General features: G+C 53.0%; 1 protein-coding gene across 1 annotated transcript; it reads left to right on the plus strand.

Annotated features, from left to right (window-relative positions):
• The first annotated feature begins 4,366 nt into the window (after window positions 1-4,366).
• On the plus strand, window positions 4,367-11,649 carry CALM3 (calmodulin 3). Its single transcript, XM_066638484.1, has 6 exons — window positions 4,367-4,487; window positions 9,242-9,272; window positions 9,765-9,908; window positions 10,540-10,646; window positions 10,889-11,024; window positions 11,488-11,649. The coding sequence occupies exons 1-6, from the start codon at window positions 4,485-4,487 to the stop codon at window positions 11,514-11,516; spliced, it is 450 nt and encodes a 149-aa protein (XP_066494581.1). The 5' UTR covers window positions 4,367-4,484; the 3' UTR covers window positions 11,517-11,649.
• Window positions 11,650-21,196: the final 9,547 nt, after the last annotated feature.

Genomic DNA, 21,196 nt, shown 5'->3' on the forward strand with positions numbered 1-21,196 from the left:
CTTTATAGCTCTTGGTTGACCTCTCGATACTTTATGACGACAGTTAATAATTCTTTTTGTACCGGGGCAAGGTTGATGAACCACAAATAAATATTTTAATTGCCTCACTTCTGAGTAAGAGAAATTTTGTTTGGAGGCTGGCTTTGTTCTTTTAAGTGTTGCTCAGTTCATAGGGGATTTCTTTAGAGTCGATTTAAAAGGTGTTCAATATTAATTACTTATTGTTTATTAATCATGAATAACTTTATCATTAATGTACATCAGGGGTGCCCAAACCCCGGCCCTGGGGCCACATGTGGCCCTCGAGGCCTCTCAATGCGGCCCTCAGGGAGCCCCCAGTCTCCAATGAGCCTCTGGCCCTCCGGAGATTTGCTGGAGCCCGCACTGGCCCAACGCAACTGCTCTCAGCATGAAGGCAACTGTCTGACCTCTCGCATGAGCTGTGGGATGAGGGCTCCCTCCACTGCTTGCTGTTTCACATCTGTGATGCAGCAGCGGCAGCAAAGGAAAGGCCAGCCTTGCTTTGTGCAAGGCCTTTTATAGGTCTTGCCCTATTGCAAGACCTTCATTCATTCATATAAGTTCATCTTTAATATATTCATTTATGTAAACTTATGTAAATTTATTCTAATTTCAAATGTAAATTAATTCTTTTTTTCCCTGGCCCCAGTGTCAGAGAGATGATGTGGCCTCCTGCCAAGAACTTTGGAAGCCCCTGATGTACATCAATGTATATAACACTTTAAGGAATGGTAAAAGAGCCCCACCCTTAGATCTAGACTGGCTGCTGCTTAGCAGGCGCTGATATTTAGGCCTGGAGCCCTGTCCAGCATTCCTTACTGTGTCTCCTGTTTAACACTTTGCATTTGGAGTGAGGCCTCTTATTTGGGATATGGAAGCCACTTGAGTCAACCTCTTCTGGGCCAAGGAAAAGGAAGGATATTTGGTGGGGACAACTGGGAAGCACGGATCCCTTGCTAGGTTTGGCTAATGCAACTCCCAGGGTAAGCCTTAAGAACATCAGAAGAGCTCCTCTAGATGAGGACCAAGGCCTGTCCAATCCAGCTACCTTTATCTCACAGTGGGCCCCAGATGCCTCAGGGAGCACACAAGACAACAATATTCCTTGCATCCTGTTGCCACTCCTTTTGCATCTGGCTTTCCACTTCTAAAACCAGGTGGCTGCACAGACCCATCAGGGCTTGTAACCTTTTGATGCGCTTTCCTTTCATCAATCTCTCCAATCCCCTTTTCAAGGTATCTGGGCCAGATGCCATCACTACATCCTGTGGCAATGAGTTCCACAGACTAAATCCACAGCCTTCAAGGCGGTCTCAGAGCACTATCCGAATGGCTGATGGGATAGTGCATGAAGCTAGTAGGCTGAGTCAAGACATGCCTCTTCTGCGCAGCTTGCAATTGTGCTCCTTGCAAGTGATGGGTCCTTAAGCAGCAGGCTCTGACGGAGAATCCAGGCCAGCGGAGTCATCTTTCACGTTCCCAGCAAGCCTCCCAGGAAGCGAAACCCCTCCAGGGTGCTCTGCTCTGTGGACACGGGACCTGCAGTTCTCTCTGCTTGGCACCCGCTCCCCATCCCTGACCTGTTCTGCTGCCCTCATCCCCTTTCCCTGCTGGGGAGCTGGTGGCAAGGTGCCGCACAGCAGCATTCCTGGGTGCAGATGGAAGCGGGGCGAGCAGGCTGTGGCCTGCCCAGCCTTGCCCTGGGCTCTGGGCCGGGGCAAAGGCGGCACCTCCGTGCACAACCTGTACGGGCAGGGCGGCAAGCTGTTTGCAAACAATGCGACTCAGCCCACTGCACCAGCTGTTGGCCCTGGTGGCGGTGGAAGGCGTGGGAGGCGGATGGAGAAATCGGCTGGAGTGTTTCGAAACTGGGCCACCTGGAGCACAGAGAGGGGCCGGCTTTCTCCCAGTGCCCATATTCTCAGCTTTCACTTCTTTGTAAAGTGCATGTTTCTAGTCCCTGTTGAGATGACAGGGTCCTGCAGAGCCTTACTCCGGATCCCCTCCTGGTGAGGCTGAGCACATCCCAGCAAGACTGCACCAGAGAGAAAAGTGCCTCTTCAGAGGCATAGCGGTTGGGGAGTGAAGCAGGTCATGGAACCTCTTCCCATGAGAAAGCTGCCTGACTGTTCCAAGTCACATAAGGGCCGAAATTGGCTGCAGAGGTGCTAGCTGAGGATTCCTAAAGCACAGTGTCTTGCTCCTCACTTAGCAGCTGCATTTGGCCCCCTACATGGGGCTTTCTTGCCAAGGTGAACACACAGGCCTAGGCCCTGAATTTCAGTACTGTCCCTGTCTCCCTTGGCAACGTTCTCAGCCCCAAAAATGTTATGACACTTTTTCTAGCTTCTGTTGGCCCCTCCACCACAGAATGCTCTTAGCGGGTTGGACAAATTTCTGGAGGAAAAGTCCATCATGGGTTACAAGCCATGATGGATATGTACAACCTCCAGATTTTAGAGGTGGACTACCTCAGACTGCCAGCTGCAGGGGAGAGCAAGGATGCAGGTGTATTTTGCTGTGTGCTCCCTGAGGCATTTGGTGGGCCACTGTGAGATCCAAGAAGCTGGACTAGATGGGCCTTTTGCCTGATCCAGCAGGGATGTTCTTATGACCCCACACCTGAAGGGGGTAAAACCACAAAATGCATGCAGCGGGTAGCACGGCTGGCAAGGATGAGTGGTGCTCATGACAAAAGCAGCAGCCAAAAGTGTTCCCCCCCCCCCCGTCGCCTGGCAGGGGCAGCCTCTGCAGTGCTTGGAATCTCTGTGGTAACCCTATCCTGCAGCCTGAGCTCACTCCAAGTCCATTACAGACCCTGAAAGGCAGAAGTGCAAGGAGAGATCACGATATGGAGGGGCACCAGGCCAGGTGTGTGTGTGGAAGAAGGCTGGTGGCTACCTGGAAAAGCAGAGAGAAAGTAAAGACACAGGAAGGAATCGAGCTACATCCCCCAGCACAGACTGGAGCAGAAAAGTGTAGTTGTTGTTGGTATCATGCCAGCGAGGGTCCAGGTGCTCTGCGTGGAATGAAAGGACAGGACTCAGCCCCGAGGGGCTACAATTGAAATGGTGACGGGGGGGGGGGAACGGAGGCAGGGCCCAGGGGAGCATATTAGGGTTGTTTTGGTTACATGTGCTTTGTTACAGCAAGGACTGGGGACGGAGGCAGGTGCAAAGGCCTTCCCTACAAACGGGGTTTTTCACAAGCAGTCAGAAGGACGCCATCCCCGCATCCTGTGGTGAGGAATTCCACAGACTAATTCCATGCACATACCCATCAGGGCTCAAAACCTCTGACAGACTTTTCCTCCATCCATCAATCCCCTTTGAAAGGCATCCAGGCCAGATGCCACCACCACATCCTGTGGCAAGGAGTTCCACAGACTAATTCGACGCTGGGAAGAAAGGGTCCTGGAGCAGCCCATGTCTGGCAGGGGCCAACAAGCACTGTGCTTTCTGACGTCATCACCATGGAACAAGGATGGTGATGACGTCACTACCACTAAGGGCCAGGGGGAGGCACCTATTTAATGGGGTGAAGCTGTGTAGCTTGCTCTACAGCCACAGTTTCCAAGGGGGGAAATGAACACTGACAGAAGCAGCAGCAAAGGGCTGCCTGCCAGGCGGCCATCCAACAGGCTGAGCTGCAGCAGCTGTTCCAGGCTTGAAGGGGCGGTGGGCGTGGCCACAGGGAAAAAGACTGCAGGTGAGAAGCCTGGGTGGGGAACAGGGCGTGGCCACAGGTATGGGCGTGGCCGTTCCATTGTGACGTGTGCGGTGGGCGCGGCCGCTCTGCCAGGTGGTGGACCCGCCCCCTGTGGTCTATTTGCATGGGAACGAGGAGGGAGCGGGCGTTGGGCTGTACCATCTGACAGGAGGGGTGAGGAGTTTCTCCTTCCCTCTGAGCCGTTCAAGCGTCAAGCCGGCTGCTCCCCTGGCTAAGCCTGCCGCCCTCCCCCCCGCCGCCCTCTCCATTGGGCCGCCCTCCTCCTCCTCTCCCCCCTCCTCTCCTCACATGGCCCGCTCCAATTTTGACGCATTGCAGGTGAGAGGCGACCAATGGCGGCCGCGCTCTCATCCTGCGCCTCCCCGCGGAGCCAATGGGCGCGGGCGTCACAATTTGTATGCGCACAATGCAGTGTCCTTCCGCCGAGGGGCGGGGCGCTGAGGGGAGGGGGAGTGGGAAAATAGTCCCTCTTCTCCCGCAAAGAGGAGGAGGGAGAAGGAAAGGGGGCGGGGACGACGCGCCGGCGGCTCCAGCGGAGCTCACGGCGGCCGGGAAGGGGCGGCGCTTCTCGGGAGAGGGCGGGGCCGGGGTGGCCGTTGGCGGAGGGATCCCGTGCGTGGCGGTGAGGCTCGCTGGTCCGGCTAGTGCTGCTCCCGCTTCCTTCACGCCGACGCCGCCGCTGCTCCTAGAGGCTTCTTGGCGCTTCAGGCGCGCTCGCCGACCCGGACCCGGCCATGGTGAGGGCGGGGCTGGGGGATCCTTGGGGGAGGGGCCTGTAGGGGGGCCCTTGGGGAGGAAGCCCCTAAGGGGGGGTTCGGTGCTGGGGGGGCCTGCGGGGGGGACGTGACTGCAGGCGGGCTTTGGGTGGGGGTAGAACCGTTGGGGGGCAGGAAGCCGCCCAAGCTAAGGGGTCGTAGGAAGCCCCCCGCCAAGCTAAGGGGGCGCTCAGTGCTGGGGGGACCCGCAGAGTGGGGGGCTGTGGGGGGGACGTGACTGCAAGGGGGCTCTTGGGTGGGGGCAGGAAGCCTCCCCACCCAGCTCAGGTGGCTGTCAGTGCTGGGGGGCCTGGAGGGTGGGGGGGCCAGATCCTGCCTGTGGTCTCTGTCGCCCCCCCCCGTGGGGTAAGGGTATGGGAGGCAGACATGGTACTAGGTCTCTTGGGGGGTGTGGTGGAGTCGTGGGGAGGGGGCTGAAGGGGGCAGGGAAGTTGAGGGGACCCTTGGGCAAGGGGGGGTTAGCAGCGCACTGGGGTCGCGGGGAGCGAAGCGCAGGGATAATTCTGAAGAGGGCGGTGGGGAAGTGGGTTGGGGTGGGTGGGGGCTGTTTCCTGCCTGGCAGGTCCAGAGTAGGAGGTCTGGGCTCTGGGGGTGAGGAAGGGGCTTGTGGTAGAGATGGAGAGCAGCTGGGGTTGAAGCGTAGAAAGGCTCAGGGGCAGGTGTGGCAGTGATGGGGTGGGAGGAATGGGGAGGAAGGAAGGAGGCGGCACTGTGGACAGAAGGCCTGACTGGTTGGGAGTCAGGTGGCGGCTGGAGGAGGAGGAGAGCAGAGTGTATGTGTGTTGATGATCTAGGGCAGGGGGGATGCTTAAGGAGATACAGGGCCTGGCATGGGGGCGTTGGGGCCTGTGCAATCCATCCTTGGAGGCTGGCGCCTTTGGAGACGTCGCCATCTGTTGTTGTTGCAAAAGGGGTGTTGTGGAGGGAGAGCTTCCTTGTTGAGGAAGGGGAGTGGGGATCACTGTGGGCCAATGGCGCGGCTGTGCCTGCTGGCGAGGCAGATACAATGAAGCTTTGGAGGAGGTGAAGGTTGCCAGGTAGGGTAGCTGAGACGAGAGACACTAGTATGTCAGCCTAGGGGGCCCTGAAAGGCCCAATTGGGGTTTCTAGGATTGCACATCTGTGTGGAACAGGGTGTACAAAGGGGGCTTGGGGGGTTATGATTTGGTGTCAGGATGCATGGAGCAGGTAGTCTTTGGAAGAGTCTCCCCACAAGGCAAAGCTCCAGTATAGAATCGTAGTTTAAGATGCAGTGGGTATTCTTGCCTTAGGGAAGTATAGATCTCTGGCAAGCACTTTGGGGTTTGTGTGGGTCTCTGGCAAAGGCCTATGAGATGTGGAGTTCATCTGAGAAGCCTCCCATTCCACCCAGTAGAGCCTTTCTGCTCTTGTGGAAGGCTCCCTGCAGTCTCCTGTCCAGATTCTTGCCACGCTCTACTTCTGCTTAACATCAGCACCTGGTGTTCCCAAACCATTCATTGAGTCTCTGAGGCCACCTTAACTTCAGTGCACCAGGAAATTATTAGTCTTAATGGAATATGACGTCCAGCAGAACCACAGGAAGAGCCAGATTCTCAGGTCATCAGCTCTGGCATCCATCATGGGCAGTGTCTGGCACTGACTGGTTTTGGAGGAGCTGTAATGGAAAGTCACTAAGCCGCTTGTAGCAGTGAGATGTTAAATGTGAACCCAGGTGGGTCATTGCAATACAGCGAGTGCTTCAGCAGGAGAGGACAATGCGAGGACTTGGAGCACTGGGAGGTCTCTGTAAGAAAGTCAGGGGAATCTCCTGAAGTTGAGAGTGTAGACGTTCTGGGGGGCAAGGGAAGCGTTTGAGCTTACAGGAGCGTTTGGTGAGGGTAGTATTGACCTAGCATAAGTGGAGACTCCATTTGACCGCATGCTGGTGGCACATGTAGCTTGGATTTGAGCATCAGGTTTGCATGGTCATTGGTTTGCAAGCAAAAAAGAGGGATTGGAGGGTGCAGAGTGCCGTTGAGGATGCTTTGGTCCTGTTGGGAAGCCCTGGGTGCCTTCAGTCGCTTTCTTCCGCAGCTTCCGGCGCATGGATGACGCACTTGACTCCCTCATACTACTGCTGAAGCCTCTCTTGGCTCCTTGCAAAATGGACATGGCCTGGAACTGTTGCTTGGAACTGTTTCCCCTGTCCCAGTATCTATTCCGAGCCATTGGCTTAATATTACACTTGTTGGCTGCTCTTGTTATGCTAACCTACTTTTGAGGCCGTTTTTCTCCAGGCCACCTAGAAAGGTCCTGAAGAGCAGCCATTGCCTTCTAGCGGTTCCTTGTCATTCACCAAGGCTAAAAGGAGAGCAAGCAGGATAATTAGGGTTGCGGGGTGCAAAGGCCAGGGGGTGCTTTGCTTAGTCTTTAAAATGAGTGTTGGTACTACCTTCATTTGGGAGTATAAATGCCAGGTCAGCTTTGCAAAGCTGAGTCTGTTACGTTGTCATGACCTTTTCCTTGCTTGTGTCTCATGCAGTAGCCCTTGCATGGGTTGAGATCTGGCCTGCTTAATTGGAGGCCATGGAATTTAAGTCATTTCTCTGAGGAGAGTTTTGGCCCAGGCAAAAATCGGGCGGCTGCTGCTCTGCTGCCTTTGTCCCTGATGGCTTTGGTGGACTGAATGGAGGGGGGTGCGTCACGGTGGCCTTCCTTCCTGCATTGGAGTGACCCGGTATAGCACAGTGTGGTGGAGCCTTCCCTGATTCTCACCCTTTGTCGCTTGGTTGCTTCATCAGCCTTGCTTCCTCGACCAGCACAGTGCTGCTGCATCCACTGCAGGCTCCCCCCCCCCATATAGCACCAGTTTGTCTGCAGGAGGTCCTCTTGCCAAAATGGATTTTTCCAGAATGTGGAGGTGGGGAGGAGCTCCTACAGCTGCCTCTGAGCTTTTGTGCAGGAGCGCTTCCCTCCCTTGCCAGGCTGCACCCTTGGCACGGTCTGCGTCTCCCAAGGAGGGGATCTCCAGCAGTGTCGGGTTTGCCTTTTGCTATGCTGCAGTGATCTGGACTGCTGGGGAGGCTGGAGGCCAAGTAACCCTTGGGTTGCAACCTGCAGTTCCAGCTTCTCTTGACCAGTGCAGGAGTGGGGCTGGATGGCGCAGCCAGCCTCACCAGAGCCTGACAAGGGGGAATGCGGCAGTGCTGCTGCTGCCCAGAAGCCCCGAGAGGTGTGGCAGTGTTCCGTCCCTCCTTGAAAGGCCACTGCCCACTTTGAGGCAACACCAGTACATCCCAGAAAGCCAGCAAAAGCACTTCTGGGTGTCCCCCCCCATCCTCGATGATGCTGTGGAAGAGTGGGAGGCTCAGAGTTGGTGACCAACTGAGGCTGCTGGCTGTCTTATCCCAAGCCCTACTGATTAGACCTCCGCCACCCTGCCAGCTGCGTCGGGTCTTGTCCAGAGGCCTGTATCTCCTCAGTATGCCTCAACATGTCACAGGAAGCTTTTGCTGTTGGATTTGTGCCTTTCTGCAGCTTGCTTTATTGTGAGGAAGCTGAAGGGTCCTGGCTTGTTTCAGCTTGCTGAGGAAGAGAGGCCAATCACAGTTGCAGTGGTTGGCGGTGTGATGCCCCATCAAAGTCCAGTCTGCATTCAGGATTTCATTTCCATATACCTTGAACCGGGAAGAGTGCTGCTTGCACTTCTGGTCTCCGTCTTTACAGAGCCCAGGGAAGACTTAGAGGCCTCCGCTCGGGCGAGGAGGTGTTTTGTTCTTGGGTCTCTGCTCGTGAGCCTCCAGGACCTCTGAGTGGTGCTGCTGGTTCTTCTCTTTGCCAGGCAGTCGCTGAGCACTTGCTCTCTGCTGGTGGCACAAGATGGCCTAACGTGTGAACAGGTGTGGGATCCCAGGAAGGGACCTTGGGTCTCCTGGTACCTTCAGTGAGCAAAGGGCTGAGGCTGGGAAGGTGGGCGTGTCTTGCTCTGGCAAGTAAAGATTAGGAGTGGCAGGCTCAAGGGCATTGGTGTCCATGATCTTGCAGCATTCTTTGTGGCTCTAGAGCCACCAGGGACCTGGTTAGAGACCGCTATCCCATTGCTAGCTTGCATCTGAGGTTCTCCTGCTGTCAGCAAGATTGAATCCCCAGGAACGCAGCGGAACAAGTTGACCTGTGCAGGAAGGGACAGGGTGGGTCTGCTGGAGCAATGCATGTGACCCCTCCACCAGCCGGAGTTTGGTTCTCGCTTAATTTTGAACAAAGATTGGGCTATTTGGAGGGGAAACTAGGTGGAAAGCAATGGATTCAGCAGCAGGGGGGTGGCGAAGGTGGGCTGGGGGGTCACGTTTGTGGAACAGAGAGCCTGGAATGCTCCTCTGGCTTGAGAATGTTAAGTGTGAGGACCAGGGCTGCTCTGCGCCATTGTTGAGCCGAGTGCCACTCAGGAAGCATTTTGAATCACCCCCCGCACCTGGCATTGGCCTCGTGCTTCGACGTGAAGTGAGCCACCACAACCTCCTGGGTATGGCAGCTGCCCTTTGTTTCCACAGGCCTAAACAGGCAGTGAAAACTGGGGTGTGTTGTGCACCTGGGGAGCTTTCCATCTCCCAGGCCACTGGACTGGCTGCGTAGCAAGTTGAGCAGGCCTAAACGAGGGGCTTAAGGGGAACACAGGGAGATGACAGGAGCTCGGGGTTTGGTGCTGGAGGGATTGTGACACGGTAACTGACTTCTCTCCCCTTCTGCATTTCTAGGCTGACCAGCTTACCGAAGAGCAGATTGCAGGTGAGTTTTCCTCCTTGCTACTGCAAGGCCAGCATGGCTGGTGCTCCCCTGACTGGCTGGTGACTGGGGACCAGAGCAGCAGCCTCTCTTTGCCATCTGTTGGGCCGCCTACGTGCTTCCCCATAGAGAGAATAAGAGTGAACTTGTTTGATCTTGATAGTCCTTAAGGCACAGAATGCTACTCGTGTCCTTGTTGGCGGCCCAGTTGCTGGTTCAGAGGGATGAAGCTACAACAGACCTCCCTGGGCTGGGAAGTTGCACAGTCTTAGATGGCAGCGCCAGCACTTTGAGGGACTGGAAGCCCTGATGGGGTTCAGCCTGATTTCCCCTCTCCCAGGTGTTTAGGTTGGGATTGCATTGACATTAACCTTGTTGGGTTTTTCAGAATAACCACTGGAGACCTATCGTAGTCAGTGTTACTGTATTTGTCCTGGTAAGTTTAACCGTGTGCTAACATCAGTGTTTGACTATGATGTTTTCTTCCCCACACAGAGTTCAAGGAGGCCTTCTCCCTCTTCGACAAGGATGGGGATGGCACCATCACCACAAAAGAGCTTGGCACCGTGATGAGGTCTCTGGGGCAGAACCCTACGGAGGCTGAATTGCAAGACATGATCAATGAGGTGGATGCTGACGGTGAGTGTCTAAGCACACAGTCATGGCCACAGATAGCCAGATTCCATGAGCAGAAGACACTGTGCAGAACACAGGGATTCAGCAAGGATCTGTTGCAAGAATTGTGCAAAGCTGGGCTTGTTTAGACTGGAGGCAGCAGCTGGTTAGCAGCCTGCCAAGTCTCTGTCTTCTGTGCTCCTCGTGCCCCAGTCCTGAACAACTAGCTTATTCGTTGCCACCCGGCTGCTTAGGTTACCTGTAGTAGGAACCGCACCTGAATGCAGCAGGGCTGAGGAGTCCTGTCTGTCCAAGGCAGTGAGCAGCAGCTGAGAGGGTCATTTTGGGTGCTCTTAAGGGTTAGAGGGTTCTGCCTGGTGGAGGGACGCTTAAGAAGAGATCGCAGTGATACCCAGGTTGAACAGCCAGGAGTTCGTGATGGTGAGTGCTCCTCAGGCACATGGGCTTCAGCCAGGCAGTCTTTTTTCAAGAATTCGGAGGCCTACAGATTGGCTTTGGGGAGTGTCCATGCGGTGGAGGTGAATTCCCTTCCAGGGTTGGCTTTGCCCTCCGGTGGACTGTGGCAGAGCACCTGGCCTGAGTGTCCTGAGCTGGCTCTCTGTCTCTTTCTCATGGGTGCCGGTTGCTGTTTTAGGGAATGGCACAATTGACTTTCCCGAGTTCTTGACCATGATGGCCAGGAAGATGAAAGACACAGACAGCGAGGAGGAGATCCGAGAGGCTTTCAGGGTGTTTGATAAGGTAAGGAGATGGGAGGCTTCCAGCCTTTCGGTGGGGGGGAAGGGGGAGTGGAGGTCTACCTCCTTTGCCTGCAAGGCATCCTGCCATCTTTCAGGTGTAGCTGAGGGGGGCGGCCGCCGTGTTCCTCAATGCACAGCAGAGTGGGGTGCCTCCTGCCACTGTAAGAGCTGAGGGTGCTCGGTGCCACTTTTCTCCCACTCCAAAATCCCCACCAAACAAGCAAACCAGCCCTTTGCTTGCAGGATGGGAATGGCTACATTAGTGCTGCAGAGTTGCGCCACGTGATGACAAACCTGGGGGAGAAGCTCACAGATGAGGAAGTGGACGAGATGATCAGGGAGGCGGATATCGACGGGGATGGGCAGGTCAACTATGAAGGTGAGTCGGGTGGAACCAGGAGAGCCTGCCTGCTGATTTGCTGTCACAGGCTGCCTAAAGTTTTGATGCCCTGCTGTGGGCAAAGGATGTCTTGAGCCGCTCTCGGGGGGGGGGGGAAGCCGGGTAGTGGGAAGCCCCCGGGCTTAACTTGGTAAGAGGCAGCCTCATGTGGAAGTTGTGGGCAGTCTTGGATAGTCCTCTGCCAGAAAGGCGTGGGGTGGTCTTGACCCCAATAGTGTCGGTGGCCTCTTCCCATTTGTGGTATATCATTGCTGGTGCTCTCTTATCAGAGGCACCTGGGAGCTGGAGCATGCGAAGCTGAGTGCACTCTTGTGGTGGCTGGGTGAACATCTGGCTGGGGGGGCACCTGGATAACCTTGGAAGGCCGCTGCCAGCATAAAAGGGTGGAATCCGGTTTGCATCCTTCTAACTTGCTGCCCTCCGTGGCTTGTGTCTCTTGCAGAATTTGTGCAGATGATGACTGCAAAGTGAAGCCCGACGAGTGGGCGGCTGGCAATGCCCATTCTCCTTCCAATACTTTTCTCCAACACACTCTCTACTTAAGTAACCTGGTTCTAAGCAAACAATCGGCTGTGGAATAAATCTGACCAAGTAATTAAACAAACCAACTTCCCAAGCTGCATGATTGCACTCATCTCTCCCTTCTTTTCTTGCTCTTCCTTCCTCTTTCCCTCCCTCCCTCCCTCCCTCCCTTCTTCCTCCTCCCCCTGGTGCAGCCCCTGAAACCCCCCAGCCTCGTGGATGTCTTTGTTTCCATTGGGTCTTCTGTTCTGCAGTCGGAGCTGGCCCGTCTCCCAGGGCGTCGATTTTCTCTTTCTTTCAAGAATCCACACGATGGGGTGGAGAGGGCGCAGAAACCTTCTTAATCGTGTTGCATGTCTCTGGCACTGTGGTCGTGCGCATTGACCTGGCAGTCGCCGCCGAAGGTCTTGCCCCGAGGAACACCAGGGGGTACGAGAAAGAAATGGGGTGTTTTTTCCTTAGGCTTTGTTGGGAGGGTGGGGAGGGGAGCTCTACCAACACCCCCCACGGGTGTGTGGCTGAAGGTAGACTCCAGAGAGCTCCATCAGCATGAGCTGGGGAAGAGGCTGATAGAGGGGGGAGGGTCCGACAGTGTCCGATTGGCTCTCTCACAAACAAAATGCAGAACCTGCAATCCAGGCCCCCCACCCACCCACTTCATTTCTGCTCTTAATCCTGTATAAATTGTAAATGTCCTTACAGTTTCTTAAGCGTTGTGTCCAGACTCTGGAGCTGCTGTGTACATACCTGATGCTGCAGGCCCGCGTGGGGGCTGCCCCACGCGTGGTGACGGCAGATGCTTTTGATTGGCAGCTTGGGGGGGAAGGGGAAGGCGTTGGAACGGACTTGCATTAAGAGTGAAGCCGCTGCTGAGTGATGCCAACTGCGCCAGAGCGCCCTCTGCCCTGCCCCCTTCCTCGTGTGGTGCTCTTTTTCGTAGTGGCTCTCGGTTGAACGCTTGTGCCGCACCTTGGCTTCGATGTCTGTGCTCTTGATGTTGCCACCTTACTTTGCCTGCCTCCGCCTCCCGCGCCCTTCCCTTTCCTGGCGGCAGACGGCATGAGCCGCGAACCTGCTTCTCTTTTTCACTTTTATTTTTTAATCAATTTTTAAAAACATGTTTTGAAGGGGGAACGGAAACAAGCAGCAGATTTCCCCTGCAGCCGGGTGAATGAAGAGTGCTTTGCTCAGTCTGGCAGATGGGACCGCGCTCCCTCTTGCTTCCTCTGTCTCCTGCGCCCTCGTGTGAGCGGAGGTGGGGGGGTCTTGCCTGAGTGCTGGGGAAGGGGGCGTGGGGAAGGTTGGGGCAAGGATGTCCTTGAAAGCAGGTGGTGTTGTGTTCAGTTCAAGCTGTGAAAATAAAATTATATCAATGTTCCAATAAAATGCAGTGACTACCTGACGTGGGGCCTGTTGCGCGTGACATTTTCTTCCCCCTTTCAAGTCGGTTTCCTAGTTCTCTTGTTTGCTTCACAGCTGCTGGAGTCCCTTGGCTGCCAGTCTCCTTCCTCCCCACGGGGAGTGCTGCAGTGGGGCCCTCTTGAAGAAAAGCTTGCCAGAGTCTTGCCTCTGCCATGCTGCGGTGGGCTGAAATGGCTGCAGGCCTCTTCCAGCTCCCCCTCTGGCTTGCTGGTGCAGGTTCTGCACTCCAAGATCCTGCTTACTTGCTGAGGTCAACAAAATGTTGCTGACGTGCCTGACACAAGGAATGGGGTTGGGAGGGGCTTGACTTTGCCCCAAAGAGCAAAGACTTAGGCTTCCCCCTTTATAATAGGAAGCAGAACAGGATTTTGAAAAAGCCCTCAGGCCAAGTTCTGTGGCCCCCCTGAAGGTCTGGTGGCTGCCTGCCCCAACCTTGCAGAAATGAATGGCTCACAAGTGTCCTACTGGACACCAGGCACAAAGGCTGCTGCAAGGCCCACACTGGCCCAAGCTAAACATGACAGTAAGCAAATAATTGTTGGGTTTTAGGGAGGGTGTGCAGCAGGGAGTGCTTAACCCCCTCTTAATTGCCCCTTTTGCCACCTGTGGGCCCCTGCAGGTGCCACTGATTGTGGTGGTGCCCAGAGTGGAACTGTCAAGTTTAGGTGGGAGAAGTTGAGTTGTTCACCTGTCCTGAACTTAGCCCAGAAGGACCCACATCTGCATGGCTGGAGGCAAACAGGAGGGGGGTAGCGACTCAACACTCCTTCTGCTGGCAGGGGCTGTTTGGTGACCAGGTGCCAGCTTGCATTGCAGAGAGCACTGATGAAGTGCTAGGCGGAACCTCTTGGGCTGTACTGTTTGGCAGTGTCAGTGCTGCAAGGACATTTTAGGGAGCAAAGAGCAGGTAGGGCGGGGAACATTCCGCTGACACTTCAGAGGAAACACTGAGGAGGGGGAAGGCCAGGGCTGCAGTCTGAAGCCGACTGCAGCCAACAGATTGGTGGTGGGGAGCATCTGCTCCATTTGCCTACTCAACTTGGGCACTCTTCCTGGTCTGCTAATTCCCTGGAAAAGAAGGGGGCCCTTCTCCCCTACTCTCCACCCCTCTTTTCTAAGCAAGAGAGCAGAGGCTGTGGCATCACCATGAGGAGGGGCAGCACTTGGCCATATGGCAGGAGTGGGAAGATCTCAGGCCACCTTGAGGAGCCTCCAGTTTTTGCTGGCATGGCTGACCTGGGTTTTGTGGCATGTTACCAGTCAGTGTCCGTGCTGGCTTGGTGGTGGCTTTAATCTTTTCCCTTTCTTGGTGATCACACTCTCTTCTCCCCACAGCTTGTCCCTGATGCTTGACAGCACACACATCCTAAGCAACTTCATGTTTAATGTGTCGGAATTACCTGTCACCAAAGTTGATACTGTGTTTGCTTGATCCTGTGAACACTTGGGCACAAACCCGGGGAATGACTTGAAATAACACCAGAACCTGGCAAGTGTGTGTACCTTAGACCAGGGGCTGGGCATAGGGGCTAAGGTGCTGTCTGCTGTCCCAAAGATCAACAGCAATGAGCACTTTTTCACAGCGTCGCCATCACAGAGTCTCCTCTGAACCGAAATCACCAGGGGTGGGGAAATCTGGTCTGTAAATCTGGTGATTCTGTGATGGCCACACCCTTTGAGCTCAGCTTGGAGAACTATAGGGGCTACTGTGACATAAGCATAAGTCAGCAGCTAGACTAGACCCAGCAGCTGGGATCCACAGGCTTCAGGAACCATCGACTGTTTGACTCAAAAGTCAGGGGTTCCTCTAGGCTTCCTGAAGGGCAGGGAGGGGTTGTCCTGATAGGCTAGGCCAGGAGGAGGTGATGTAACCCAGGTTGCCCAAGGGGTGTCATTTTCCTGGAAACAAAGGGGGCATTCAAAGTAAATAGTTCAGGAGGTGAGAGGGCATCAGCCCATTCTATAGGAAAGTTGTGGTGGAATGTATTGCAAGAGCCACCCCCAAAATTTCAGGTGCTATGCTGCAAATCCAATTCACTTAGGAGAGTCACCTGTTTGCACGGCGGGATCTTTGGTCTATTGGCCATGCCTTAGTCTTAACACTTCCTCCAGTGACTTGCATGAAGCTCTTCTGTTTGCTAAACCACCTCCCATCAATCAAGGATGCAAACTGGGACATCTGTGGGCCCCATGGGGTTGCATTGTAAACAAACCTGGGGAAGGGGGGGGGAAGGAAGTCTTTGGTCACATGGCCTGAGCAGGGACTGCTGCGGAGACCATGGGCAGCCTTCTCTGGTTGGGTTTCCAGAATCTCACTTATTGCAGCCTGCTAGTGTTTCTGTCAAGGCACAGGCCTTGTAGGGGAAAGCGGCAATGACCACCTGAGGACGGCAGAGGGCACCAAAGCACAACAGTTCTTGACTTTAACAACTTCCTGTGCAGACTCTTCTGCCTGTTTGTGCCTAAGCCCTGTCTGGTTGCAAAATCTCTTCCTAGGGGGCTGCATCACCTCTGAGTTCTGGTTTGACGGCCAGGCATGGCTTGCACCTTCTTCTCCCACTCAGCATGGCTGGACTGACTTTCTCAGGTGGGACAAGAACCCAGGTGTCTGGCCTTCCAGGGCCTGACTCACTAGTTTCAGGCCTATGGCTGCCATGCACATAAGAGGAAGAAAAGGGGAAATAAAACTCTCTGCTAAGATTGCTGAACTCCTGCATGTAAAGGAAATAAAAAGCTGCGTTCCGTCCGAATAAATCTACAAGGCACCCTCAGATTTGGTGGGCTGGTGTCTGTGCCCTTGCAATGAAATGGGGTGCCCAAGAACACAGTCCAAGCCTGCTTGGGGGACTTTGTCTGCAAACTGAAAGTCAAGGAAGGAGGAACCCAAAAATGGCCCATCAAGGACTTCAGTGGCTTTTAGGATCTACAGAATGCTGAAGTGAAGCATTTGGGAGGGGGTGTGCAAGTGGTGTGGACACCATGGTGTGCAAGTGGCCCCTACCCTTTGGTGCCATTCCAAGTGGGGGGAGCAAAACAGAGGAAAATGCCTCAGTTTTACTCCCTCTGCTGGGAATGGCTCTGAAGGGGGGAGGGGTTGCCTGCATGCCACAGTGAGGCTCTCTGCAAAACTGCTTTGCACCCCCTCTAGCTATGCCACTGGTTCCCACCATCCTGAAACCTTTCCTGGCTGTGCCCAGTAGTGCTAAGGAAAAGGCTCGGATTTTAGAGGCTGGCGAGTCTGGAAAACATGCACAGCAGCCTCGGACCGTTTGTTGTGGTCTGTCTTTCGTTTCCTCTTGGAGCCTTGTCAAGGAGGGGAGGGAAGGGACCCAAACCAGCAGCTGGGAAAAGTGGTAATGGATGTAGACAAGGCCGCAGCACTGAAAACTAGACCTCCACTGCCGCCCCCTCACTCTGCAACCTACCTGGGTTTGTGTATCTTAAAGGGATGCTTCTGTATACATGACTTTTGGGCTCGGAAGAAGTTGCACATTTAATGCTGCCCCCCCCCAAGCAGCTGCATCTGGTGCCCTTTCAATAGGAACACTTCTACCCCCACTTGGGAAGTAAACTTTTGCCATAGTTTCAGGATGCTTCATTTCAGCTGGAATTTAAATTCTGTTGGTTATCTTTGCTTTAATTCCCCTCCCCACTGAAGCACCTCAGCTGCTACCACTCCCCCACTCCCTGGCTTGGAAAAGGAAGTCTGGAGGAGTGGAAAGTAGTGGGCTAGAAAGTCAGCACTCTAGCCTACCACACTCCTATCCTCAAGCCTTTTGCTCCACCACCCCCCTTCCAATCAAGAGAGCTGGAGGAGCAGAAGGTTGCACATCAACAGGTAAGACAGCAGAATTTGGTACCAAGGCTGGCTTGGGCCAGCCCTGTGTGCGTGATGCAGCAATTCTCAAATGCTGGGCTGGGGTCCACTACTATCTGTACACTCCAGTACAGCCACACGGGAGGGTTCCTGCTGCATCACTGCATGATTCCCTACTCAGGACTTCCCTTCTTCCTCTCAACTCTCTGCTGAAGATGGGGAAATATGTGGCTTCATTTCCGTGCATTATGTGATCAGCTTCTTCAGTCACTCCTGTTGCAGAGATGTCTCCTTTTGGAGGCTACCTCGCGTGTATCACTGTGAGATGGCGCTCCTTTGGACAGGAGGTACTCTCAGGACCGTGACTTGGATGGAAAGGTTGCACGTCTGCCAAGTACAGGCAACTCTTATTGTGCCTTACTTTAAAAATAAGCCCTTTGAGATGTAAGTGCTGAAGTTCATAATTCAGGCAGGGGTGCTGTTGGCTGTCACAAGTTTGAAGACCCTGGTGGTGGCCTGTCGTGCACAGGCTCCGTAACAACAGTGAAGGGCCCATTTCTCCCCAACATAAACAGCTCACCGCCTGCATCCAGCCACTAAGGCTGTGGTTGTTAACTCCTTGGAAGAGTAATTTTCTGCTTCCAACTTTAGGGGTTCTAGGTGATCGATTGGGGCTACATGCACCTCCACTGTATCTACATGATGGGGCTAAGCAACATCCACTGAACTTTAAAAGGGAAGAAATTGGGGACGGTCCCTTGATGTATCGCCATTCCACCTCGGAATTGATGAGATGCAGGCACGACTGTTTATACAAAAGACGCCAGGTTGATGCCTTCTTTGGGGGCTCATTTTTTCCACTGTACCAGGTGCCTTGGCTCAAGCAGGCTCACTTGACTTTAAAAAAATGGCATGGAGTGGAAGACACCCCTATGAACTGCTCCTTCAGCCCCTTCCTTTGGCTATTCCAAAGTGCCACTTCCATTCCGTCTACTGCAAAACTTAAAATGTGGGGTGCCTGTTCAAATCACAAAAGTTTAAATAATGGATTTATTTTCTGCAGCAGGTTTGGGCAGACCAGGTTTCTGGGGTCTGTTTCAATTTTTGTTTCAGTCCTGTAGCTGGAGCCAAGTGTAAAATATTGGTTTGGGGGTGGGGTTGGGAATATCCAAAGAAATAACCTCAACAGATTAACCTGTTTTTTCCTGGCCCACAGGTGTGCCCACATTTGGTCCTTGTTGTGTATATGCAACATTGGGTAGAAATGGCTTAATTAAGGATGAGAGTACACACCTCACACCCAGGAACCTATTTTCAGTGCCAGAACTGAAGAGCCAGGGTGGTGTAGTGGTTTGGGAGGTGGACTTAGACCTGGAAGATCCAGGTTCGAATCCCCCTGCAGCCACGAAGCTTCCTGGGTGACCTTGGGCTAGTCACTTTCTCTCAGCCTCACCTACCTCACAGGGTTGTTGTGAAGACAAAAGGAGGGGAGTGGCTGTGTATGCTGCCCTGAGCTCTTTGGAGGTAGGGCGGTATAAAAATGTGATAAATAAAATAAATATAGTCCTTTCACAGAGAAATCCTTCCATGTTCTTCATTTCAGCAGCCTTATTTTAAAAAGCGATGGGGGTAAAGCCTTGTCCTATACAATTGGGAGTCAGAAACTGTTGGATCTGCTGTAGGTCACTCAATATCCCTTTCTACCCTCCCAAACACTTTGAAATCTTTAAACCAATGTAAAGTAGATCAGTATTACAGATGAGAAACGGAGGTTTAGGGAGTAGTGGTCTGGCTAAGGCTGTGCATAGGTGAACACAAACTAGGGGTACTCAGTTAATTTTAAAAAAAGAACTTAAGTGATTAATTGATTCATTAATTCATTGTATTTGTATTCGAACAAAGGGAATTGTTCTGAAAAAGCACCCCTTCTTTGACTGCAGATGAGTCCCAGCAGGTATCCATTTATTTTTATTTATTTACTGAATTTTTAGCCGGCTTTTCTTCTCATAAGGGAACCCAACTTAGAAGAGGCATCCCCCGTGCGTGCAAGAAGGAAGGGGGAATGCTTCTCTTAGGTGACGTGTTTACAAGTATTTATAGGTGTAGTTTTATAAGTATTTCCCTATTTGTTCGTTCTCAGTATCGAGTTGTTAGACATATCCTGATATTGAAGGAAACTTTATTGCAACAGACCTTCGTGATCTTTGCCTTGGTGAATTTGTCAAATCCCCTTTGAAAACGGTCTTGTGACAGCGAGTTCCACGAGTTCATCATGTGATGACGAACTCTCTGGAACTGACAGCTGCTTGGCTTCCCTGGGTGACGCTGAGTTGCAATATTGTGGGAGAAGGACTTCCCCTGGCTTACAGAATCCTATTTTCAGCACTAGTTGCATTATAATGAGGTGAGTCCTTTTCTGTGAGAGCTGAATCAGCGCTTTGGCCGTCAGGATATGTCAACCAGTCATTCTACTATCTTATATCAGTTACCTCAATGATGCCTTGATCTTAACTCTGCCTAGGAGAGTAAGGGTGCAGTCCTAACCAACTTGCCAACACTGGCATAGCTGTGCCAGTGGGGCATGTGCTGCATCCTGCAGTTAGGGGGACAATCATGGAGGCTTCCTTGTTCCCTTACCTTGGAGTTGCATTGCCCTTACCTCGGTGCTGGAAAGTTGGTTAGGATTGCACCCTTAGGGCCCAATCCTATCCAATTTTGCAGTGCTGGTGCAGCTGTGCCAATGGGGTGTGCACTGCATCCTGTGGTGGGGAGGCAGTCACAGAAGCCTCCTTAAGGAATGGGAACATTTGTTCCCTTACCTTAGGGCTGCATTGCATTTAAGGCTTACCTTACCTTAAGGTTTAAAAAGCAATACCTTACCTTACCTTACCTTAACCTTAAGCAATACCTTACCTTACCTTACCTTACCTTAACCTTAAGGTTAAGGTTAAGGTTAACCTTAAGGTTAAGGAAAGCATTTAAGGCTTTCCCTTACCTTAGGGCTGCATTGCATTTACTTAGGGCTGCATTGCATTTACCTTAGGGCTGCATTGCATTAATTGCATTGCATTGCAATTAAGGTGTTGGAAAATTGGTTAGGACTGGGCCCTTAGAACTGCAAGGAAGCAAGCTGGAAATTGTGGGAGGGGCAATAAGAGTCAAACTCCGTTCCCCAGGACTGGCTGAAGGAGGGAGGGAAGGAGATCTACTGATCTATTTCCCTTGGCCTGCATTAATCTCTGTGGACACAATATTTCTTGGGTTGCCTGGAGTTTTCCTCTTGAAGCAGGAAGTCAGCAGGACAGAAATACAAATAAAAATAAAAAATGTTTGTGTTACCATTAAAAGCACTTTTCTTTTTCTGCGTAAATGCTAATATTGCCACATCACTTCCCTTTTCACAAATGGCCAGCCTGTGGGTTTCGCTGATCCTCAGGGAGTCCAGAGATAACACTTTGCAGAAGTCACCACAATGCTCTTAATGGCCTGGGTTCAGGCTCTCTGTCTGCCTCTGATACAGTGATGTCATGATGCAAGGAGATCTGGGGTGGGGGAGGCGTTGGGAGTTATGCAGGCCTGCCGATGTCTTTATGGCAGGTCTTTCCCTGAAAATGTCTGCAGCAGTGGTGTAGCTAGAGGGGGTGCAAAGCACTAAGATTTGCAGGAAGCCTCAACACCGCATGCAAGTGGCCCCTCCTCCTCCTCTTCAGAGCCAGGGACATGCCTCCATTTCGCTCCTACCACCCAGAATGGCTCCAAAGGGGAGGGGCCGCTTGCACGGTGCAGTGACACTCCCTGCAAAACTTAGTGCTTTGCCCCCCCTCTAGCTACGCCACTGGTCTGATTTGGAATTGTTCATTTTGGTTGGAGTTCTCCTGCTCCTTTTCTTTCTTGGGTGAGGAGGGAGGATGAAGACTTGAGCAGAGATTTAGACATATTTCTTCCCAAGAAGCAGAAACAAATGCAGGCTGAGGTCACCAGATCAGTGAAAAAGCCTCTTCCTTACCTGGGCGGACACACACAATGCCTCAAGGTGACAGAGCGTTGAAGCACAGGCTGCCTACAAAGACCCTACAAAAACCCAAGAGGCCAGCAAACCTAGCTTCCTGTTTCCAACAGTGGTCAGTTGGCTGACTCCTTCCAGCAGGGAGCTCAAAAACTAGGCCTGAAGGCAAATAGCTCCCCAGGGTCTTGTATTCAGATCTAGTCATTCTTTGGTTACTTTCCCTAAGTTTTTAAAGGTTTCCTGCACCATTTGTTTTCCCTCCTGCAATGAAGATACAATTTAGCTGTTCCGGGGTGATTGAGGAACATTAACTGGCGCTGACCCAGCCTTTTGCGTAACTGCTGCAAGGGCGGGCATCCCTGGTCAAAGTAATAAAAAGCAGTG

This window comes from Tiliqua scincoides, chromosome 10 (assembly GCF_035046505.1).
Source record: "Tiliqua scincoides isolate rTilSci1 chromosome 10, rTilSci1.hap2, whole genome shotgun sequence".
Classification (NCBI taxonomy): domain Eukaryota; kingdom Metazoa; phylum Chordata; class Lepidosauria; order Squamata; family Scincidae; genus Tiliqua; species Tiliqua scincoides.